The sequence below is a fragment of the Pogona vitticeps genome, chromosome 2, assembly GCF_051106095.1.
Source record: "Pogona vitticeps strain Pit_001003342236 chromosome 2, PviZW2.1, whole genome shotgun sequence".
In the NCBI taxonomy this organism is placed as follows: domain Eukaryota; kingdom Metazoa; phylum Chordata; class Lepidosauria; order Squamata; family Agamidae; genus Pogona; species Pogona vitticeps.
Genome location: NC_135784.1, coordinates 234,225,844 through 234,248,162, shown reverse-complemented (window position 1 = coordinate 234,248,162; position 22,319 = coordinate 234,225,844). Strand labels below are relative to the sequence as shown.

Below are 22,319 nucleotides of genomic sequence, written 5' to 3'. Positions count from 1 at the left end.
TTAAAAAGTTCTGATCCAGAATGAATTTAATAAGAACGTTGGGCTGTAATCTGTCTCTCCCTAGTAGATTACTAATATATTGTTCATTATCTGTGATTAGTAAAATATGTATTGTGAGTTGTAGATTAATAGTATAGTAACTGAAGGAGAACACTAGAATATATTATGTCTATTAGTTGCATTTATATCTTACCTTTCTTCTGGTGAGATTTATTTATTCATTCATTCATTCATTCAATTTATATCCCGCTCCCATTAGTGCTGAGGCGCACTACTCTGGGCAGTTGCAACAAATGTAATATAAAACAAAAAATAAAGATACAAGCATTAAAAACAGTTTGCGAAGTGGTGTGGATGTCCCATCCCCAACTTTGTCCTTAAAACAGCCCTGTGTGTTTGGTCAGATTGAGAGTGTGACTGCTAAAGTCACACAGAAAGTTTCATGCAGAGTGTATTTGAACTCTGTCCTCCTGAGTTGTATGCCAGCACTGTAACCATTATAAGGCACCAGTATGATTCATTTTTTGTGTAAAATAGTATCCTCTGGCCTCTTTTTGCTTCCTTAAAAATGGAATTTTATTTGTTTATTTTTGTTCAAAACCAAAAGAATCCGGTTTCTGGAAGCCTCCATTTTAGGAGAAATGGGAAACTTCACGTTTCTGGTAGCAGTACAGGCTGCAACAGGTCCCACAAAGAGTCAGAGAAGTCTCAGGATGTACTAAAATTCCTCACTCTAGAATATAGAAAATGGGCATCTACAATTTGGGGGGTGGGGTTGGCGGGCAGACAAAAATGCCTTCCTGAATTCTCCTGAGTAGGTATAAGTTGCTGTTTCAAGGTGTTGCAGTGGTGGGGGAGAGATCAGAAAGGAACTAATCCAAGGAATTCATCTATAGTTTTTAAATAAGTGATGGCATATGTTGCGTGTTGCTGACATTTGAGTGACACTACTATAGAACACCATAAAATACTAATCCAGAAACCTTGCCCATGTCCAGTCTGCTGTTGACACATGCAAATTTCCTACAATCCATTGGCTGAAATACTGTTGCTTAGAGTATTAAGTTACAACTAGAATGAGTCCATTGAGTCAGTTGAATTTACAGAGGAGTTGACTCACCAAATTAATACTGATTCAGTGGCCTACTGTAGTTACACCTTACTGCACACAGCAACAGGATTTTAACCAGTGGTTGGGAACTATTGCAATGTGTTTGGAGTTCTGATTTTTCTACCCCTAACATGGCTTAGTGTCAAGATTGCCTCAAAGAAACTGCTAGTCATCTGGTTTAAATCATTGTAATATCTTAAGTATAATGAGAATGCATTGCATAAAATCTTTGACCTTAGGTTATAAGTTACAGAAAGAGAAAAGATTGGTGGGGATCAACCCTGAATGTCTGAGGAATATTGTACATCAGCCAGTATTAGCAATTTGGAGATCTTTATGTGGTTTTCAGGAAATTTAGTTCGGCTGCACTTCCTAAACATGGTTATGTCCTAGAACTGTAGTGTTTGGAAAATACTAGAGATGAGATGAAGTAACTTCAAATTAACTACCAGAGTACTTCTAATGAACTTTGGGGTGGGCGGGTTGTTCTTCCAGTTGTTACTCAGCCAAGTCCTACAGTTAGTCAACCTAGTACATCTCAAAATGAAGAGAAAACACCTGAAATGCCCAAACCAAAGAAGAACAGATGTTTTATGTGCAGAAAGAAGGTTGGCCTTACAGGTATGTTTTTGAGCTTTGTGATATCAAGCCATTCTAAATGTATTTGCTTACTAGAATTTGCGTACCTGGGAAGTAACGTTCCCTTTAAACTATCCATGCACACGCTTGCCCAGAGCTCCATTGGGGCTGTGTTCCGACAGACAATTTGTTTAATTTGCATTTCAAATGAAAGCCCCCCTGTTCACAGAGCGAGGCTTCCGTACAATGGGACAGAAAAATAGACAGAACGTTACTAGGAAGCATTTAAACCTTTTTGACATGAGAAATAGTATTTTTAAAAAAACTGAGTTTCATTTCTTCATCTAGATGTCTTGCTAGAAAAACTTGTTATCTTATGGTAGTTCAAAATAATGCTTCTGTATTTTCACAGGATTTGATTGCCGATGTGGAAATCTGTTCTGTGGACTTCACCGTTATTCTGACAAGCACAACTGTCCATATGATTACAAAGCAGAAGCTGCAGCAAAAATCAGGAAAGAGAACCCAGTTGTTGTGGCTGAAAAAATCCAGAGAATATAAACTAACCTACTTGGTGAAAAGACTGACTTACTTTGTTTTTATTTTAAAATATCCTAGGAAAACATTAAAGAGCAGATGCATGGCCATTTTCCTTTGATGTTCTCCAGGGTTTTACTTTAGTCTGTCTTATTGATTGATATTTTAGGATATTGTGGGTGTTACAGGCAGAATTGGATAGATACAGCCCTTTAAAATGTGTACATGCCCTCCCCAAAATGAGTTGAAAGAGTAAGACCTGCACTGGAAAACAGACATGCACAAAGGACAGAGTTGTCTAGTTCACATGTGCCAAACAGATGCATAAAATCTGCATGTTTGCAGCAGAATTGCCTTTTGGGAATGTAATTGAGGTATATCATCCTTCGATAGTGCTACGTGCCTGTTTGATTAAAAGATACACCAGGAAAAATGAGTCTACTTTTACCATACTTAAACTTCATTCTCCTTATTTTCCACGATTCATTATTTTGAAGCTGAGCTGCAAAGAAGCCACTTCCTAAATGAGAATGGGTGTTCAGGTGCCATAAGCTGCAGTTTAAGGTTACCTACTAATTGAAAGAAGTCTGAATCTGGAGGGTGAAATCACTGGAACTAATTAAAATGTTGCTCAACTATTAAAAACTGGTTCCCAAAGGAAACTTCATTTTCAGAACTTTATGAACTAGCCTACAACAGAAGACTTGTCTGCTTCGTACTCTTGTGTAGCTAAATAAGTTGTGCAGCGCAGTACTACAAGACTTTATTTTACAGTTTACAAACAAGGCTACATATTTTTAATAAACTTTAACCACAGCAGCTCTGTCGAGTAGCCCATGCATTTGATGAACCTAATTTGCAAATGTATTCAAGAATTTAATTTTTCATATACATGTTAAGTTGAATGTGTTCTGGATTCAAGAGAATGTTATCTCTTAATTTTTTATAGTTTCTGATGTAGTGAGACTGCACCGTTCTGCATGGAAAATCATACCCAATATGGCTGCTGTAGACTTTTAAGTGGTACCTGGAACCACTCTGAGGGCTGCTTTATCATTTAATAGTACTTGGGTGTAGGACTGTAGTGTTCTTGGGTGTATTGCATGGGCTGCATTATCTACAGCATTGTACAATAACAACTCTAGAAAAGGCAGTATACTTCACTGATGCTTGTCTGGTAATATCACTTCTGTGTTATAATGGAAGGTTTTTTTGTGATGTATGAAACTTGTGTTTTTTATATAAACAAGTACAGTTTAGACTAGTATAGTGGTAATGCCTGTTTTCATCTGTAAATAGTTGTGTATACATAGGGCACTACTTCTGACTTCAATTGCAGTGTTCAGTCTTAGTTTCTCTTCATTAAAAGCATCAGGTTTTTGCTTTAAACTTTGTCCTCAGTTGAGTTATTAGATAAACAAATGTGTACAGATAGTTCATATTTATGTATTGCACATAATCATGCTACCGAGCATCTATGCTATATTGTATTATGTAAATAATAAAATCATGTACAGAGGGATATAGATTATTTTGTGATGGTTCATTCACTTTTAAAACTATTTGACTATCTTGAATAATCTGCTGTGGGTGAAGGGATAGTTGTAACTAATTTTTCAGCATTTAAATTTTTCTAATCTTTGGGTTTGAGCTGTTCTGGTTTGTTTGTATCCCTCCTCAGTGAATCGTCTTATCTACAACATCTAGTGAAGGCTTATTCAGATGAACAAAGGATATAAAACTGGAATACAACCATAATGCTGGAATAGAAGTTCATCAAGTGACAGCTGAATCATGGTTGAAAGGGGGAAACTACCTGCTGATGGGCCTTAGTTGCTTCAATGTGTCAGATTTACTGGCTTCAGTCCTGGCCAGTTGTCTCAAAGTGAGCTTCAGTTGGTATTCAGGTTGATTGGTTCCTTGTGATTCGAAACAAAGAAGAACAAAGTAGATCGACTGTCCACATTTCCTGAAGAAAAGATGTAGCCATGCTTTCTAAAACAAGCAAATAGCATGCCCATTGTCCTTTTTTTTCTTTTGCTGTTGCACACTTAGCAGATGAGGATTAACTCTTGGTGCAAATTGTCAACAATCAAAGCTGCTGAGTTTTGTTTTCATAAATTATACCCTACTTTTAAAGTTCTTCAGAATGTCACATGTGCTGTGAAGTGAAATCTGTTGTGGTAATGAAGAGGAGGACATTCTTTGGCCTGATGGAGTGTCTGAAATGTTTCACAACTGATATTGAGAGACTGATTAAGTACAACAGTGGTTTCTAGAATAATTGTTGAATTAATAAGTCACGTGTTGCACACTAAGAATATCACTAATCAACAAGAGCTTGTATCCCTGAAGTGTGTTAGTAGATCACACACAGTATATCGTTTTTTCTGTTTTAAAGAACAGCTCATTTCCTAACACTATTAATGGTACAGTCCTGAAATACTCCCTTAAATGAAGTGGGTCTTGATCTGTGACTTAGTTACTGTTTTTCTGTTGTGCCAAACACCTTATTTTGACAGATATTTGTAGTGCAGGATAGAAGTGGCATACCAGATAATTATTGCTTGCTGACATCAGAGAACATGCAGAATTTACCTTGGCTTTTCCTTCTTGCAGTCCCTCAGTCATTATCTAATTTTGATTAGCTGTTTAGGTAGCTGGCTGCAGAGCCAGAGGTTGGAAGTTTGATTCCCTAGTGTACCTCCTTTGTGGTCTTAGGCAACTTGCACATTGCCACGGTGCCCCCAGAAGAAGGGCATGATAAACGAGTATTCTCTATCTGGGAAACCCTGAAAAGGGTTACCAAAAGTCAAGAGTTGACTTGATGGCACATGATTATTATTAATTCAAGAAAACAAATCAGATGTAGCACCTGTATTCTGTGGTCTGGTGGCAAAAAACTGAATTTCGCAAAGCTGTTAAGCAACGCAAACCGTAATACTGTACAAGTACTTTCATTTTCACTGCTGCAGTACAAGCTGTGTAGACAGTTCGACAATATTTCATGTGGTGTAGTTTGGCCATGAATAAGTAATTGTGTTGAATTGAGTCAGATTTTGTAATCTTGAAATATTTTCAATAATGGTAGAAAATAACAAAATTCATAACTATATGCCAGGTTTCAGTTTCCTTTGATGAGATGAACAAATTTGTCTTCTGATAATCAATGCTAATGTATTTGAGTTTATAAGCTGAAAAGGAAATGTGCAGATTTCAGTATGTGCTCAGTGCTTCCTCCAAATGTAGACACCGTTCTTGGCTTTTCCTGAAACTTTGAAAGCCACAACAGTCTACTCTTCATCTCTCTTGTTCAAAGAGGCTTGCATACTTAAATCCTTTGTGTTGCATATTTGTGCAGACCTTTTTCTAAGTCTCATCCATCTTCCAGTACTGAGAATTTTAATGTGCTATACTCTACTCTTTCTCTTGACTTCAAAACACTGTTGAAAGATTTTAAAGATGACAATCTTTTTCTTGGGCAGAAACTGGTTAAGAAGTTAAATGTCTATGTACTGTAGTTTCTATGGACGGAAAAGAGCAGATACGGATTAAATGGTTTTCAATGCATTCCTATGGGAAATGCAGATTCAACATAAGAACTTTTCAACTTGAGAACCACCTTCCAGTACGGATTAAGTTCTTAAGTAGAGACCGCACTGTAATTGGAGTCTTAGTTCCCAAATTGCCGCATGAAATGAGAGAAATGCACAATGATGAACGAACAGTGTGTGAGGAAATAAATCTTCGGGCACTTGTTGATAACAAGTCTTGAAGTATGAATAAGATATATAGGGAAATGGCTGCTTAACTTCTCCAAATGATTAAACTTTACATGGATTTTTACTGCTGAAATTGAAGAAATGTGACTGACTTCTTATTGCCCTCTGTATTGACAGATGATACTGGTCTATTTCAGTTTACTTGGATCTAAACAGAATTTAGATAGTATTCATTCTTCATTGTCGTCTTCTGTGAATGCACACAAAAGGGTTAACCCAGCGCCAGCATTGGTCCTCTCGGAACATTCTCGAGCTTTAAAAGAAAAGTAACAAAGTTTAAGGCTGCCTGTACTGCGCCTGCCCCAGCCTCAGTTCCATTTTCCCACCTAGCAATTTGGAACCTCTCGCTTCGAGCTCTATATATATTCGCTATTTTGACTGATATTTTCGGACTTTTGACATTGGATTGAACGGATTTCGTGAACTGTTTCCTTCCCTGACGCTGACTGTTCTTTGGCTTCACTCCGCTTTTGGATTCCCCCTCAATTTTGGCTGCTTCAGACTTCCCACATATTTAACGGCTATGGGTAAGACATTTCAGCTTTTATGTCCCCTTCAGGGCCCTTTAGCCATTGTGTTGTGTGCTCCAGGACATAACCATGTTTAGGATGTGCAGCCGAACTACATTTCCTGAAAACCAGATAAAGATCTCCAAACTGCTAATACTGGCTGATGTACAATATTCCTGGCTGATATACAAGATTCCCCACCAAGACGGGCATTATCGTTGCCTTTTTTGTCTAGGTGAGTCGCATATTACTAAGTCTTGCAGACATTGTAAGGCTTTTACCAAAGCTGCGCTAAAGGCTAGACAACAGCGTCTCAAATACCATCTGTGGGAATCCACCTTAGCTTCCACTAGACCTTCTGATCTGGAAATGGCCTCACCTTCAGCCAGCCCTCGATCTGAGTCGGGGATTTCACTTCAGTCTGTGGTCTCCAACGTCACTAAACCATCTAAAAAGGCGGGCTCGTCGAAGAAATCCGCTTCGACGTCGAAGTCTGCTGTTGCATCGAAGCCTGTAAAGCAAGCAAAAGGAAAAGCTGTTAAACCTAAGGAATCCTCTGTTCAACTACCGCCTATTTCTGAGGCTTTGCCATCACCTATATTGGAGGATTCATCGAGAGACCATGAATCTTTGTCGGAGGCAGCCCCATCGCTCCCTCTTCGACAAGTTGAGCTATCTCTTCCAGCTGGCATTTCATCTCCGACGCAGAGTCAGCTTGCTGGAGCAACCGCAGGCTTGACTTCTGCCTCACACAGCCCAATGCCTCATGGGCAGGGGTCTTTGGCTCTTTTGGTCTTGTCAGCGCATTCAAGGTTGAGATCCCTTCATAAAAAGCGCTCTTCAAAGAGGAAGCATCGCTCTTCGACTCGACGTCGATCCAAACACCGACGCCGAAGCAAGTCTTCTGAGTCGGACGACTCTGATAGACCAAGAGTTTGTCACCGCCATCGACGTTGACGAGACTATAGCTCTTTGGAGTCGTCGTCCACGTCGACTGATCGACGTCGAAAACATAAGAAAGTGAAATATGTCTATGTTTCTTCGTCTTCTTCTGAATTACCATGTCCCCGTTGCTGCCGTCGACGGGTCGACATCGAAGGTCCAAGGGCTCCAATACCACCTCCTGCAGAACCTGTTCCTTTGACATCGACAGCTCCTATCTCCTCACAGCAGACCCAATCTTCAAATCTCAACATCAAAAGACATCTTAAAAAGAAGAGGGATGTTTTTTCATCGGATCCAGATGAGGTTTCTTCTGTACCATGTTCGTATTCTGAACAGGAGTTACCTTCGCAGCCTTGCCAAGGAGACCTTCCTGAAGGAGAAGTTGTCGGGTCTGACACGGGGGACCCACATGCTTCGTCTCCCTCAGAGGACTTCTCTTACTCACAGATGCTTTCAAGGCTAGCCAGGGCTTTGAAGTTGGAGATAGACCAACCTACACCTCCTGGGGAGGACCTTATTTTTGGTGACATCAATCAAGAAAGATCTCCTCCTCTAAGTCTCACCTTTGTTCCAGTGATAATGGAGATTATAAAAGAGTTTTGGGAGCAGCCTTCCACATCTCCCTCCATCTCAAGTTGTACAGAGAATCTTTATCATGTTCATGGCAATGACACAAAGTTTTTGCTTAAACATCCAATACCAAACTCACTCATTGTGGAAACAAGTTGCTCTAAGCCCTCTGGGAAATCACATGTTACTCCTATGAATAAGGGTAAGAAGTTGGAGATCATTGGGAGAATGATCTACTCCTTAATTTCACTGCTGCAAATCATCAACTATCAGACTGCCTTAGGGGCATACCAAAAGCAGCTCTGGCTCAAGATTTTACCTGGTCTCAAAATGACCCCAGAGGATGTCCGACAGGGTTTCCTGAATTCTTACGAGGAAGCATAGACTGTATCAAAACACCAAAGGTTGTCCACTAGGCATGCAGCGGAAACTGCTGCCAGAGTTCTTATGTCAGCTGTCACTATTCGTAGACATGCTTGGCTGAGATCTGCTGACATCCTAGAGGACGTTAAAACCAAAGTGGACAACCTTGCTTTTGATGCTACCAGATTATTCAGAGAGAAGACTGACAACCATTTGGAGGAACTGCACAAGGCAAAGAAAACCACCAAATCCTACTCAATCCAGCCACAACCTAGATTTAAGAAATTTCAATGGAGAAGGTCTTATGTGCAATATCAACAATCTTCGCAGCAGTACAGACCCTATAAGAACTTACCTCAGCAAAGGTCATCTCAGGCTTCTTCCTCTGCTCCCAGTTACCGTCCTCCACAGTCTCAGCATAGGCAATCTTATAAGCCGCCTGCCAAAAAATCAAAACAGTATCTTTGACTCTGTCATAAACATAAACATAGATCCCTTCACCACACGACTTAACCATTTCTGGAAAATGGTTCACCATCACAAACGACTCATGGGCACTAAAAATCATCTAATTTGGCTACCGGCTGGAATTTATAGAGTTTCCTCCCTTAGGGTTCGTAAGTCACTCACCTTTCGATCCCGCTTTGGAGGAGGAGGTTCTGTCACTTCTAGAAAAGGATGCCATTCAACCTGTCCCAATCACAGATGTAAAAAATGGATTCTACTCCCGGTACTTCTCCGTGTCAAAAAAAGGTGGAGGTATAAGACCTATCCTCAACCTAAGAATCCTAAACACCTGCATCCAAGACGCTTTCAGATGGTACCTTGGAGTCCATCCTCCCCCTGCTAAAGAAAAACAATTGGTTTGTGATGGTGGATCTGAAGGATGCGTACTTCCATGTGACCGTTCCATCCAGACCATCTCAAGTACCTGTGATTCATCTTTCAGGGAACCATTTATCAATTCCTAGCCTTGCCCTTCGGACTTTCAACAGCTCCCAGGACATTCACAAAAGTCATGGCACCTGTGGCAGCTTACCTACGTCTCAAAGGCATCCATGTCTACCCTTACATAGACAATTAGCTAGTGGTCTCCCCATCCAAGGCTCAGACCCTGAAAGGCACAAAATTCATTCTACGGTTACTGCCAAAGCTAGGACTCGCCATCAACAAGGAGAAGTCACATCTCAAACCATCCAAGATAGTGCATTACATTGGAGCACGTCTAGATGCCATCAGAGGTCGAATTTTTCTGCCCAAAGACCGGATTCAAAAGATACGCAAAGCTCTCAGGAAGTTTCAGCCAAGGGCCCGTGTGAGGGCAAAACATGTTCAGCATCTGTTAGGTCTCATGGGCTCTACCACTCCTGCTCTCGCACATGCACGTCTCAAACTTGAACACCACAAACAAGGAGGGACATGCTCAGGATCGCTGCTATACCTTGCCATCCACCTGTGGGAATGGTGTTATCTCCACCACGTTTTTCCTGTGGCAATTCATGTGTCAATGACGGAGAATGCCCTAGCTGACCAACTGAGTCGCATTTCAGCCCAGAACCACGAATGGGAGTTGAACACAGAGGTGTTTCACAGGCTGTGTCGCCTTTGGGGGACCCCAGATGTGGACCTCTTTGCCTCGCAACGGAACACGAAGTGCACCACTTATGCATCCAGAGTCGGCCTCGGCAAGGACTCCATCGGGGATGCATTTATGGTTCAGTGGAATCAGGGACTCCTATACATGTTTCCACCTCTTCCACTGATTCAGAGATCATTGGTGAAACTTCGTCATGCACCTGTGGAGGCAATCTTCATAGCACCATACTGGCCTCGTCAAGTATGGTTTCCAACGTTGAAAATGATGTCCTCCAACTTCATGAAACTACCAGCTTCATCCGATCTACTGACTCAAGATGCGGGCAGGGTGTTCCATCCAGATGTGGATACTCTGCATCTAATGGCATGGAGGATCTCCCCGAGATCAAAGAGGTGTTAGATTGGGCAAAGAAACCCTCCACTATTCTTCTCTACGGTTACAAGTGGAGAGGTTTTTTGAAGTTTACTGATGCCAGGGGTCTTGTGCCATCCCCTGTGTCTCTTTCTACGTTACTGCAATATCCACATTACCTGTTTGATTTCAAGTTGTCCCTTTCCACTATTAAAGTGCAATCATTTCTTTTCAACCTAAGGATTTGGATTCATCACGCCTGTTCTCCCATCCTACAGTTCAAGCTTTTCTTAAAGGACTCACTAATCTGAGACCCCCAGTTCATGCAACGGTTCCACAGTGGTCCCTTCAGTTGGTGCTGCATGCCCTTACTCATCCTCCCTTTGAGCCAATGGCTACGTGTGACCTCAAGATGTTATCTCTTAAGTCTGTTTCTTGTGGCCATCACTTCTGCCAGACGGGCGAGTGAACTTGCTGCCCTTCGTTCTGACCAACCCTTTCTGCAATTTTTCAAAGATAAAGTTTTGTTACACCCTGATGTCTCCAAAAGTGGTTTCAGACTTTCATCTCAACCAGCCTCTTCTGCTTCCCACTCTGTTCTATGAACCTTCAAATGACACCGAGCGCATGCTCCACACTCTGGATGTCAGGAGGGCTCTGGCCTTCTATGTCTCTAGGACCTCTGGGTCATCCAATAGACTTTTCCTCTGCTATTTTGGGAAAAAGAAAGGTCTCCCAGCATCATCTTCAACGCTCTCCAGATGGATTGTCTCCACAATCTCACTTGCTTATGAGCTTCAACATAAGACTCCACCTGAAGGACTCCGGGCTCATTCCACTAGAGCCATGGCCTCTTCTATTGCCCTACTACGTGGAGTGGGTCTGCCTGACATCTGCAGGACCGCCACTTGGTCTAATGTCTCCACCTTCGTCACTCACTACAGACTAGACCTGAGGGCCAAGAAGGAGATGAGTTTTGAGAGAGCGGTGCTGACGTCTGTCCTTCAGTGACAGCCCACCATCCGGTGAGTAAGCATGCTAATCACCCTTTTGTGTGCATTCACAGATGATGAAGAAAGAAAGGTTACTTACTGTGGCCGCCTCCTCATACGTCACAGAGGGTATGCCATTTCACACTCTCTTTCTCTACACACGCTGCCACCAACCACACACATATATCTGACTCCTAAGACAAAGGTATGGATTTTAAAAAGGAAAATGATTGTTTATTGTAACAAGTAAATAAGTTAATCACTATAATCAATACATAAATAAAGTATCCCCCTCAAACACACTATCACTCAGACCTTAACTAACACAGTACTTCATGCCCTAACTCAACTCTCACTCTAACTCTAACTCTCCAAAAACTCTCTCACATCATTCACTCCCCCCTTATATACACAGCTCTACCTCCTGGAGTCCCACCTCCTGCCCCACTATAGGCAGAAGAGCTCCAGCATACCATTGATAGGCAGGTGACGTCATCGCAGCCGTCACATACCTCCCCCCTTAATAAGTTGTTTTGCGGTGAAAAGCTATAGTGCTTTTCATCACAAAACAACTGCAGGTCAAATGTATCATCAAACACAACATTTTAATAACTATCATAAGCTTACCACATTTTCATGCATACACATACCTACCATTAATACTTAAGCTTACTTTAAATAATAAATGAACATATAACACGGCATTGAACAATATACTCAACATTGTAATACAAATCATAACAGTAAACGTTCAGATATACTGCAAGAGTCCATATCAATTCATCCGTTGTCTTCTGGTCTTCTGGATAAAGGCGTCAGCAACACAGTTCATTGTCCATTTGACAACCTTACCCTCTGAGTCATAGTCCTGCAAAATGCAAGCCCACCTCACCAGTTCACAGTTCTGGGCTTTCATAGTCTTTAGCCATATAAAAGGTGAGTAGTCCATGCACCAAATGAAATGTCTCTTCCAGACGTAGGCCTTCACTTTCTGGATCGCGTAAACGATGGCCCAACACTCTTTTCCGATGGTCGACACTTGCTTTTCTTCCTTTCGAAGTTTCTGGATCAGGTAGGACACAGGATGCTGGTCTCCGTAGTCACCACATTGGTACAGCACGCCTCCTACTCTGGCCTTCGAAGTATCGATGTGGACGATGAAGTCTTTATTTAAGTCTGGAGCATGCAACACAGGGCGGTTGGTTGAAGCTTCTTTTAGCTTTCCAAAAGCCACCTTGCAGTCATAGGACCATGGAACAAGGTCACTGGTCCTTTTTTCCATCAGCTCTGGATCATTTCGTTGTAACACCCCTTTGGCTACATCAGGTTTGCTGGAGAACACTTCTTGATACTTAGTAACTAAAGTTCTAAGATCGCTTTGTTGTTCACTGGATAGAGAAGGGCTGATCTGCACCTCCTGCGTGTGGCACTCTTGTTGCCCCCTGCCTTCCCAGAAGGGCAACTCAGGTTCCTCTTTCCCAGCTGCTTTCATTGCAAACCGCACAATTTTCTCTTCACTATAAGGCGGCTTAAGGGCATTCACATGAACAACCCTTTTGTCTAGTTGTTCAACTCCCTCAAGAATGTCATCGAGGTTACTCATTTCATGAACAACTCCATATGGACTGTTCCAGTTCAGTTGTAACTCGTTCCCCTTGATGGGCCTCACCAGAAAGACCTCATCTCTAGGAATAAACTGAAGTTCCCTAGCCCCTTTGTCATACCACAGTTTCTGTTTGACTTTTTGTGGTTTTAGATTCTCCCCAGCCAAATCTAGATTTCTTTCAAGGTTGATTACCACAGAGTCTGCACATATGATCATATTTTGGGGGTCTTCTTTAACAATCTGATCCCAATTTTGCTTAATTAGATCAAGCGGACCCCTCACATGTCTCCCAAATAATAGCTCAAAAGGGCTGAAACAAGTACTCTCTTGTGGGACTGATCTGTAGGCAAATAAAAGTAACTGTGAGTTTTGGTCCCAGTTCTTATGGTTCTCAGCTAAATAAGCTTTGATCATCCTCATGAGGGTCACATTGAATCTCTTTGCCAACCCATCACTTTCCGGATGATAGGGAGAATTCTCTAATTGTTGTACTCCACCAATCTGCCACAATCTCTTCATAAGTATGGAAGTAACTGATGTTTTTATAAGGTCTGCTTCAATACTTTTAACAGGTGAAGAGATTTCTGGTAAAGGGCACATCTTAACCTCAGTCTGGTCACTGTTATAACTCTGTTTCTGGCACATATCAACTTTCTGACAAAAATTTCTAATCTGTTTTTCTATTTCAGGCCAATGAAACTTCTGGGTTATTCTCTGGTTGGTTTCAATTATACCGAAATGTGCATCAACTAAGACTGAATGTCCCTTTTCCAAAATCATTGAATTATATTTATCTGGTACCATTAACTGGCTTCTAATTTCAAGTTCCCCTTTTGAAATATTAATCAGTTTTTCTTTGTAGAGCAACCCTTGTTTAGGGGATAATCCTTTGCCAGCCACTTTTCCAAAACAGCCTTTTAAAATGGGATCTGTTAGCTGCTCATGGACAAAAATATTTTCCTGAGGTATTTCCAGAGAAATTGCCTCAGCTTGGGGTAGATTTCTAACTTCCTCTTGAGAATCAGTAATCTTTCCTGCTGCCTCATTTTGTTCTGGTAGTGATTGTGTAATCACAAAGGCACTCTTGACATGCTTTGTTAAATCAGTGCCAATAAGAAAAGGTGTAGGAATTTGAGAAGAAACCCCAACTCGCCAAACTCCCCGCCATCCTTGATAATCAATTAAAATATCTGCTACAGGCAAAATCACTATCTCCTTCCCAATTCCTTTGAGAGTCAAGTTCTGATCAGGAATCATACAATTCTGAGGTACAATATCTGAGTGGCAGAGGGAAACATGAGAGCAAGTGTCTCTTAAGGCAGTGTAGTTATGTCCAAAAACTTTTATTCTGTCCCCAGCTGATTCCAGTAATTGCGAATTTGTCTGAATATACAGGCAATGTCTAATTTCAGCTATAGGCAGATCTTCATAGTCGCTTGTACTCTACCCACTCAAAGTATCAATTTCAGAAGAGCTAGCTGCTGCCTCTGGTTGCGTTTCCATGGCTACAGAGCTACCTCTAGAGGGAGTCATCTGGCTGTTCTGTATACAATATACAGACTTGGCATCTTTTAAATTCACTTTCTGAGGAGAATTTTCTTTATTTTGTTTTGTATTATAACACTGGGAAGCAATGTGTCACCTTCCCTGACAAGCAAAGCGAATTTTATCTCCTCAAGAGCTTTTGTTAGTGAATTTTTCTGATTTTTCTTTTCCCTCCAAAATCTGGTTCCTGGACTGGCTCTGCCCAGAAGTTTTATCAACAAAATGGCCGCCCCTTTTAGGCTGACCCTGACCTAGCTCTTTGGAGTACTTTGGGTCCCATGTTTTCCTCATGCCTCTTCCCTCATAATTCACAGGCCCCCTTATTTGAGAAATAAAATCAGCAATCTGAGCAGCCTGTCTAATGTCAGAAGGTTTCTTTTCCTGCACTAAATATTTAAGTTCACCATGGAGTAAGGAATAGAACTGCTCCAAGCCTACAATAGCTTTTAATTGTTGAAAAGTCTGTACGTTCTCCTAGCCACCTGTCCAAACACCTCTCTAAGTTAAAACCAAGCTGTGTACAAGTTTCATCTGATCTCTTTGTCAGCTTTCTAAATTTCTGTCTCAGGTGTTCTGAATTAATGCCAAATCTAAGAAAAACCAACTTTTTAAACTCTGAATAATCTTTCCTGAGTTCAATTGGCATATCAGCATAGACTTCCGCCATTTTGCCACTAATCAGAGACCTTAAAATTATCATTTTCTCTGCTTCTCTGAGAGAAAAATCTGAGGCTGTTCTCTCAAAACTTGTAAGGAACGCTTCAACCGAATCCCCTTGTTTATAGGATGGAAATTTCTTTAAATCTGCTTTTGATAATTGGCTCTCCTCATTTTCCCTATTATTATTATTGTTCTGGTTCAGTAATTCCATTCTTCTTATCTCCAATGCTATACGCTGTTTCTCCAGTTCAAATTGTCTCTCTCTTTCCTCCTTCTCTAGGGCAATCCTTTCCCTTTCTATTCTTTCCTCCTTTTCTATTTGTCTCATCCTATATTCATGTTCCTGGGCTAATTGAATTTTCCTCAGTTCTGATAACTGTTCCCCATTAATTCCTTCCTCCTGCTCTGAGGTAAACCTGTCCCCTTCTTCATAAAACACCTCTCCAGCTCCTTCAGTCATCTCTGGAGACTTTGGCTCACTTTCAGCCATTTTACTGCGTGTCAAAGGCATGTTTCTTGAACAGAAGGCTCCTCACTATTTCCAAGCCTCTGTTTAAAATACTTTTTTCCCTTTCCTGTGTTAAGGTCTGATATATATATTAGCAGTGTGCTCCAACTGATCTAACACTAGAAACTGTAACCAAGCTTCTCTAGCGTCTTCTTTTCCCCTCTCACTGGCCTCTTGCCAAACTCAGGATACTTTATTTTATATTACTGCCTTTGGCTGCCTTTATAGTCACCACAGCTCTGCCCACTCACAGGAGCTGTTCAAAATGGAGATCCCTCAGCTTTGCTGCGCTTGGTCTGTCCTCTCAGAGTTCACCTAACTCAGGACCCTCTGACCAATTTGCCACAGCCTCTGCTTTTGGGCTAATCTCCCTCACAAAATTGACCTTACAGAGCTCATAAATCAGTTTTCCACTCTGAAGCTTAAGTGCCTCTCCACTAGATTTGCTCCCCTTGAGTCAAATCCTAAAGAGTTACCCACACTTTCCACTCCAGGTGACACTAACTGAAGTCCTTTTGCTCTGGTCACTCTAGCCAAGGCTTTACTGGCCAACTGAACAACTGGACACCTCGTATCCCACACGCTGGCACCTATTTCTATTGTGGCCGCCTCCTCATATGTCACAGAGGGGATGCCACTTCACACTCTCTTTCTCTACACACGCTGCCACCAACCACACACATATATCTGACTCCTCAGACAAAGGTATGGATTTTAAAAAGGAAAATGATTGTTTATTGTAACAAGTAAATAAGTTAATCACTATAATCAATACATAAATAAAGTATCCCCCTCAAACACACTATCACTCAGACCTTAACTAACACAGTACTTCATGCCCTAACTCCACTCTAACTCTAACTCTCCAAAAACTCTCTCACATCATTCACTCCCCCCTTATATACACAGCTCCACCTCCTGGAGTCCCACCTCCTGCCCCACTATAGGCAGAAGAGCTCCAGCATACCATTGATAGGCAGGTGATGTCATCGCAGCCGTCACACTTACCTATAACCATGGTTCTTCAAGTGGTCATCTGTGAATTCACACAATCCCGCCCTGCCTCCCCTCTATCTGTCACTGGCTGTATCTAGCTCATACGCAGGTACCTGTGGCGGATAAATGGAACTGAGGCTGGGGCAGGCGGAGCATGCGCTGTATAGGCAGCCTTAAACTTTGTTACTTTTCTCTTAAAGCTAGAGAATGTTCCGAGAGGACCAACGCTGGTGCTGGATTAACCCTTTTGTGTGAATTCACAGATGACCACTTGAAGAACCATGGTTACCGGTAAGTAACCTTTCTTTTTTATAGTATTTATATAGAAAGTAAAAAGGAATAACAGAGCTCTCTTTGAAAGGGAAAATAAAAGACCAGTAATTGCATCTTGTAGGCCTGACGTATTGAAAAAAAATGGAATTTGTTTGGAAGTAGTAGAATATGATGTGGAAGGCAGATAAAAAAACAACCTCATTGTGTTTGGGATTGTGTGCCAGCTATTAAAAGAAGAAATAGAAGACTTATGCAATGGATGAAATCCTGTTGCTTTTCATAGTAAGTCATACTAGAGTAGGCCCATGAATCAGTGGGGATTTTGTGAATCAACTAACTTTCATTGATTCAATGGCTTTGCTCTAGCTACAACTCTTTACATTGTAAATTCCACCTAGAGAAGGCTCATTTGAACTAATGGGACTTACAGAAGAGTTGACACCAAATCTCTAGATTCAGTGGGCCTACTCTATTATGACTTACTACACTAAGCTACACGATTTCAATCTTTGATCAAAGTCTTTGTTCATTCAGAATAGAGTGTGAGTGCAACTATCCCTATTAAACCACTTACAACAGTCCATTATCTAGAGATCAATGCATAACCAGAGACATGCTATATGTACTGATAAATCTTTGTCTTCATGGTAAAATCCATGAAGTTAACAAATCCAGTTATGATGTGATGAGATGTTATTTCCATTGGAAATAGCATTCCAGTGCTATCCATTCCATTATCAAATGCACATAGTTCCCCTTTCAAGTTGTCTTTATTCTTTTACCAAGTCCATGGCTGATTTTCAGTTGCATCTCATGTATTCTTACATCACCTCTAGCTCAAAATATTTTAATAGCTGTTTACATTGAAGAATTTTGCAGCATTTTAAAAGACTAACAATTTGATGTTGTGCCATGCATATGATGAAGCAGGCTGTAATTACAAAAGTGTATGGGAAATAAAACTTGTTATTGTTTAAGATTCCACACTAGTTTATTGTACTAAAAGCCAAAATTCTTCCTTTGGGAACAACACAATTTGTGAGATGTGGGCTAAAAAAGAACATGAGACTTGTGGTGGCTTTCTTCATGTTGCAAATTACCATGTTTTAGGCTTCTGAGTGTTTAAAAAATCATGTATCAGCTGCAAACATGAACAGGGGCGGGTTGTTAATGACAGCCTAATCAAAGCTTAGCTATGTATCTGTCCTGCCTGTGATGCTCTAGCTTGAAAGCATACACTTTCTTTAAAAGAGGTCTAAAATTATCTTTAAACAGATGTGCTATAAAATAATGTTTAGACTATTACCACTATTATTAGGCTCAAATGCCACATGTGTATAAAACTGATACTTAGCTCTGAGATTTCTCCCAGTGTGTAATCACTTGGCTTTGTTTATTGATGTAATCTCCCCACCCCTACTTAATATCCCTGTTTCTTCATATGTAACATAAATATATAGTGGGAACCTATCTTCCATTTGAGAATGATACATCTTCTCAGTTTCAAAATATCAAATGCGAAATTGCAGAAAATGTGTTTTTACATTATAGAGTACTGAAAAGAAACATGACCTGATTTGGGAGTCTTAAATTCTATCAACAGTAAGCAACATGACTCATGGTTAGGGGTGACTGAAGTTGTACTTCAAACCTTGAGGACCATAGGTCCATCCCATTTCAGAATGTATTGCACATCCTAAACCAAAGGTCTTAGATTATAGGAGTCACACACACAAACAAATATATGTCCAGAATTGCTTGCCTTTCTCTTCTCCTTCTTTACCTTCTCCGAGTAGTTCACTTAGATTCTAAACCCGAAGGCAAAGACTGTCATTGTGTCTTTGTGTATTACTGAAACTGTTTTAGATGTGTTATAGTTTTTTTATAGTGAAGTAATATATCCGGCTGACAAATTTATGATATAAAAATGTAGGAGAATCTAACTTCATTTTGACCAGCCCTTCCATAGACTAGACATAGATGAAGAATGGTGCTAAAATAAAGGTCTAGACACTAATTTGGATGCTGAAATAAGTTATCCTTCAACTACATAACTAAGCAATCCAGTCCATTTTGAAATCATGTCAGGCACAGATAACTGAGACTCCTTGAGAAAGCATTTTCATAAATAGATGAGCCACTGAGATTGTCTTTGCTCCTCCATAATATCTGTTTTGGCACATTGGGGCACAGATTACAAGGACTGTGTGTAGCTAATACCGTATTTGCCGGTGTATAAGGTGACTGGGCGTATAAGACGACCCCCGAACATTCCCACTCAGAATGTAGAGTTTGTTATATACTTGCTGTATAAGACTAGCCCCTCTTCCACCTGCATGATTCTGCTTTGGCTGCATCATGGGGAGAGTTCCTTTTGCCCCTTTTGGTTCATTTTCGGAGAGAGCCAGGGTTTGCTGGAAGAAGGAACAGCAGAGTGGCAGCAGCCATGTTGTCGCATCTCAGAATGGCTGCCGCCTCTCTGCTGTTCCCGGCAGTCAGCTGTTTGGCGCTAGAGTCAGGCTGTTCCCAGGCTAGGAGTGGGGCTCTACTCGGTCTTACTACCAGGTAAGTGACTTCGCTGGGAGAAAGGGAGGGTTTGCTGGACATGCACCCGACATACAAGATGACCCCCCCCACTTGGAGGCATGTTTTTCAGGGCCAAAAAGTCATCTTGTATGCCAGCAAATATGGTACCTATTAACTCTAACCTGGTTTGTGACTGTATTTACTTCCAAATTGGAAATAGTGCTGAAGAACCTGTGCCGTTCCTTACATATCTTTGAGTTGTATGAAACTATGAAATGGGTAGGACAAATGTGATCTTTCAGTCATGTACAGATTTCTACAGCCTTTCAGATACTGATGTTTTTTTTCCTTTGTAGCTAAACTAAAATTTTCTGGTTGTGTGAAATACTGTAATTTGATTAACAATTATTTGCCTTTTTTCTTCTGGTTGTGGAAATGGGAAGGTGCTTGGTAAAATCTCATGATATGATTTAAATGTTTTACCTGGAATTAAATGTCTGGTGTTGCACTTCTTCTATTGGTAAATATTGAAGTGCAAAACAGTATTTTTCACATATATAGTGAGTCTTCTGATATTTTGTTTTACTTTGATTTTGCAAAGCCACCATAGCCATAATAAAGTCACTGGAGGCTGGTCTCTAGAAAGAGCAGCAGAGGGTTCCAGCTGAGAACCCACTATGATTGTGTAGAAGTGTCCTGAACCAATGTAAGAGACTATTCTTCAGTTCATTAGACATAAAGGATATAGAAGTGTTCTGCAGTGTCATTGCAAAGGAACAGGAAGGAAACAAAAGCAGAATCTGACCCCACCTACTGTTGACTTCCATTGTCCAACCTCCACCACTTCTAATGGCAGACAGCAGCCACTAGGGATGCACTCCTGAAATAGAAGTCTACAGACCAGTTTTATTTACTTCCATCAGTGCCTTCTGCAGCTTGTTTCTACTTTCAAAAGCAAATAAGTTGCCTGGGTGCTTCCTGGGAGCTATAGGTCTTTTTGGCAGTTGTAGCTGTTTTGGAGTTGCCCTCCATACATCCTAATGGGTAACAAAACTACAACTCCCAGGGAACAACAGGTTAGCTTCTTGGTTTTAGGAAAGATTGGGACTGGGTGGTGGCAATTTTCAGACATTAAAGATTCCCTTTCCCAGGACCCCCAAAGTCTTCTATAAAAGGGATCCCTAGGGAGCCTTGGAAGCTGGAGTGATGAGGTTAGAAACTCTTCGCAATAAAAGATCATGACATTATTAGCCTTATGAGAATGGGCTGCAACAACAGGATTTCAACCAATACTTAAATTTAGAATTGGAACATTGTGACAGACAAAGAAATTTAGCTACTGAAAATTTTCCTGGTATGGAGACAAGTGGAGAGAGAGAACACAGGGCAAATTGCTTTTAAGTTGAGGAAGTCATTAAGGTCAGCAGATCAGGCCCAGTGAAAAAATATTGAGTAGAAATCAAAGCAATAATAAAAGGCATCTTGCCTGCACTAGGCTTTTGTGTTTTGGATGTCAGGGAAAGGTTTGAAGGAGTAAACAGTAGAGGAAGCATAAAGGACAACACTAAAATTTATATAGAAGGATTTTTACACTAAAACACTTTCTGAATTAATTTGTTATCCTGTGATGACAGGCCTTTAGATTTCTTCCGAGAAAACAACAAGGACTATGGGGGTGGGGATGAGAGCTTTGGGGTAGTTCACTTTAAAAATAGTCTTCCAGTAGATATCACAGCTTAGGGCCAGCCACAAAATATGAATATAGTGGACCCTCCACTTACAAACTTTTCGAGTTACAGACTTCTCTGGGCGCAAAATTTAGGTTCGACTTGCAGCCGGGTGGTAGAACTAACTTGCCCTTATGATCATGGTGTACAATGACCCTTCCACTGAATTCCAGAATCAGGGAGCAGGTTAACACCATCCCTCTCCATCTGAGATTTCTACATGTCTTTCAAGAAAAAAAAGGGTGTGTATGATCTGTTAAGTCAGACATACATATTTTTGTCTGACTTGGCTAGCTGGTCTTCTTTTCATCACATCCTCATTGGAAATTTCATATCAGTTCTCCCCCAGGAATAGTTCTACCTCCCCGCCTGTTTATCGACTTTCCCCTAAGATTTAGTTTAAAAGATACTGTTCTCTGCTAGGCTCTCAATAGGCACCAGCAGTCTAGTTCATTCTGGTTCAGCTAGAACGTTGTCCCTTTTGTACAGTCTTGAGCTGTCCAAAAATATTGCCCAATAAAGTCTTAGGGGCCTTGTGTGAGAGAAAATTGAGTGTGGCCCTAAATATTAAAAATAAACTTCCTCTAATTATGCAACAGATAAAAATGGTTTAGTCAGGAACCTACAGAGCAGTTTGACTTCAAGTCTCCCTCAATAAACCATCTCTTATTTGTTAGTTTATCTCAACTGGCACTTACCATCTCAATACATTCACTCAGAATCTTTGGTAATGAGAAAGAATTAAACATGTCCTTTTACTTAACAGTTCTTGATAGATAAAAATAAGCATATTGTCTAAAAATTTTAATGTGTTACATCACTGAGCTTAACAAGCTTCATTACTGAAGTTCATTACATAGCTGACAGAAAACATTGTCCACTTCTGACAGACTCCATTGCTAATACTGACATTCTAATTGAACCTGACTGGAAAAAAGGTGGGAAAAATAAGGTGGTACTATTGGCTGTTACTGGATTGATTTACATTCAACCTCAGTCCAGAAAAATCCCTCCCATTCAAAATCTTTTAAAAGCATCATATGCAGGTTGCAGTATTTATAATATAAATCTCAAGTCCTCTTCCCTCATATAAGTTATCTAACCCAGGGGTCCCCAAGCCCCGGTCCGTGGCATGGTGCCAG

The 22,319-nt window shown here is 40.8% G+C and overlaps 2 protein-coding genes across 2 annotated transcripts in view; one reads left to right on the top strand and one right to left on the bottom strand.

Annotated features, from left to right (window-relative positions):
* The window catches only part of ZFAND5 (zinc finger AN1-type containing 5), a 12,437-nt gene extending 8,684 nt beyond the window's left edge, over nt 1-3,753 (top strand). The window contains exons 5-6 of the mRNA XM_072992215.2: nt 1,607-1,732; nt 2,103-3,753. Coding sequence (XP_072848316.1) covers nt 1,607-1,732; nt 2,103-2,251 — 275 coding nt within the window. The 3' untranslated portion in view covers nt 2,252-3,753. The remainder of the gene's footprint in view (nt 1-1,606; nt 1,733-2,102) is intronic.
* LOC140704867 (uncharacterized) lies at nt 3,290-22,319 on the bottom strand. Its single transcript, XM_078385080.1, has 3 exons — nt 8,752-22,319; nt 6,898-7,029; nt 3,290-6,262 (listed from the first exon to the last, which is right to left on the bottom strand). The coding sequence occupies exon 1, from the start codon at nt 14,197-14,199 to the stop codon at nt 12,112-12,114; it is 2,088 nt and encodes a 695-aa protein (XP_078241206.1). The 5' UTR covers nt 14,200-22,319; the 3' UTR covers nt 3,290-6,262; nt 6,898-7,029; nt 8,752-12,111.

Coding starts and splice junctions, on each gene's coding strand:
- LOC140704867 (XM_078385080.1), bottom strand. CDS start 14,199: ATGATTCCTGATCAGAACTTGACTCTCAAAGGAATTGGGAAGGAGATA.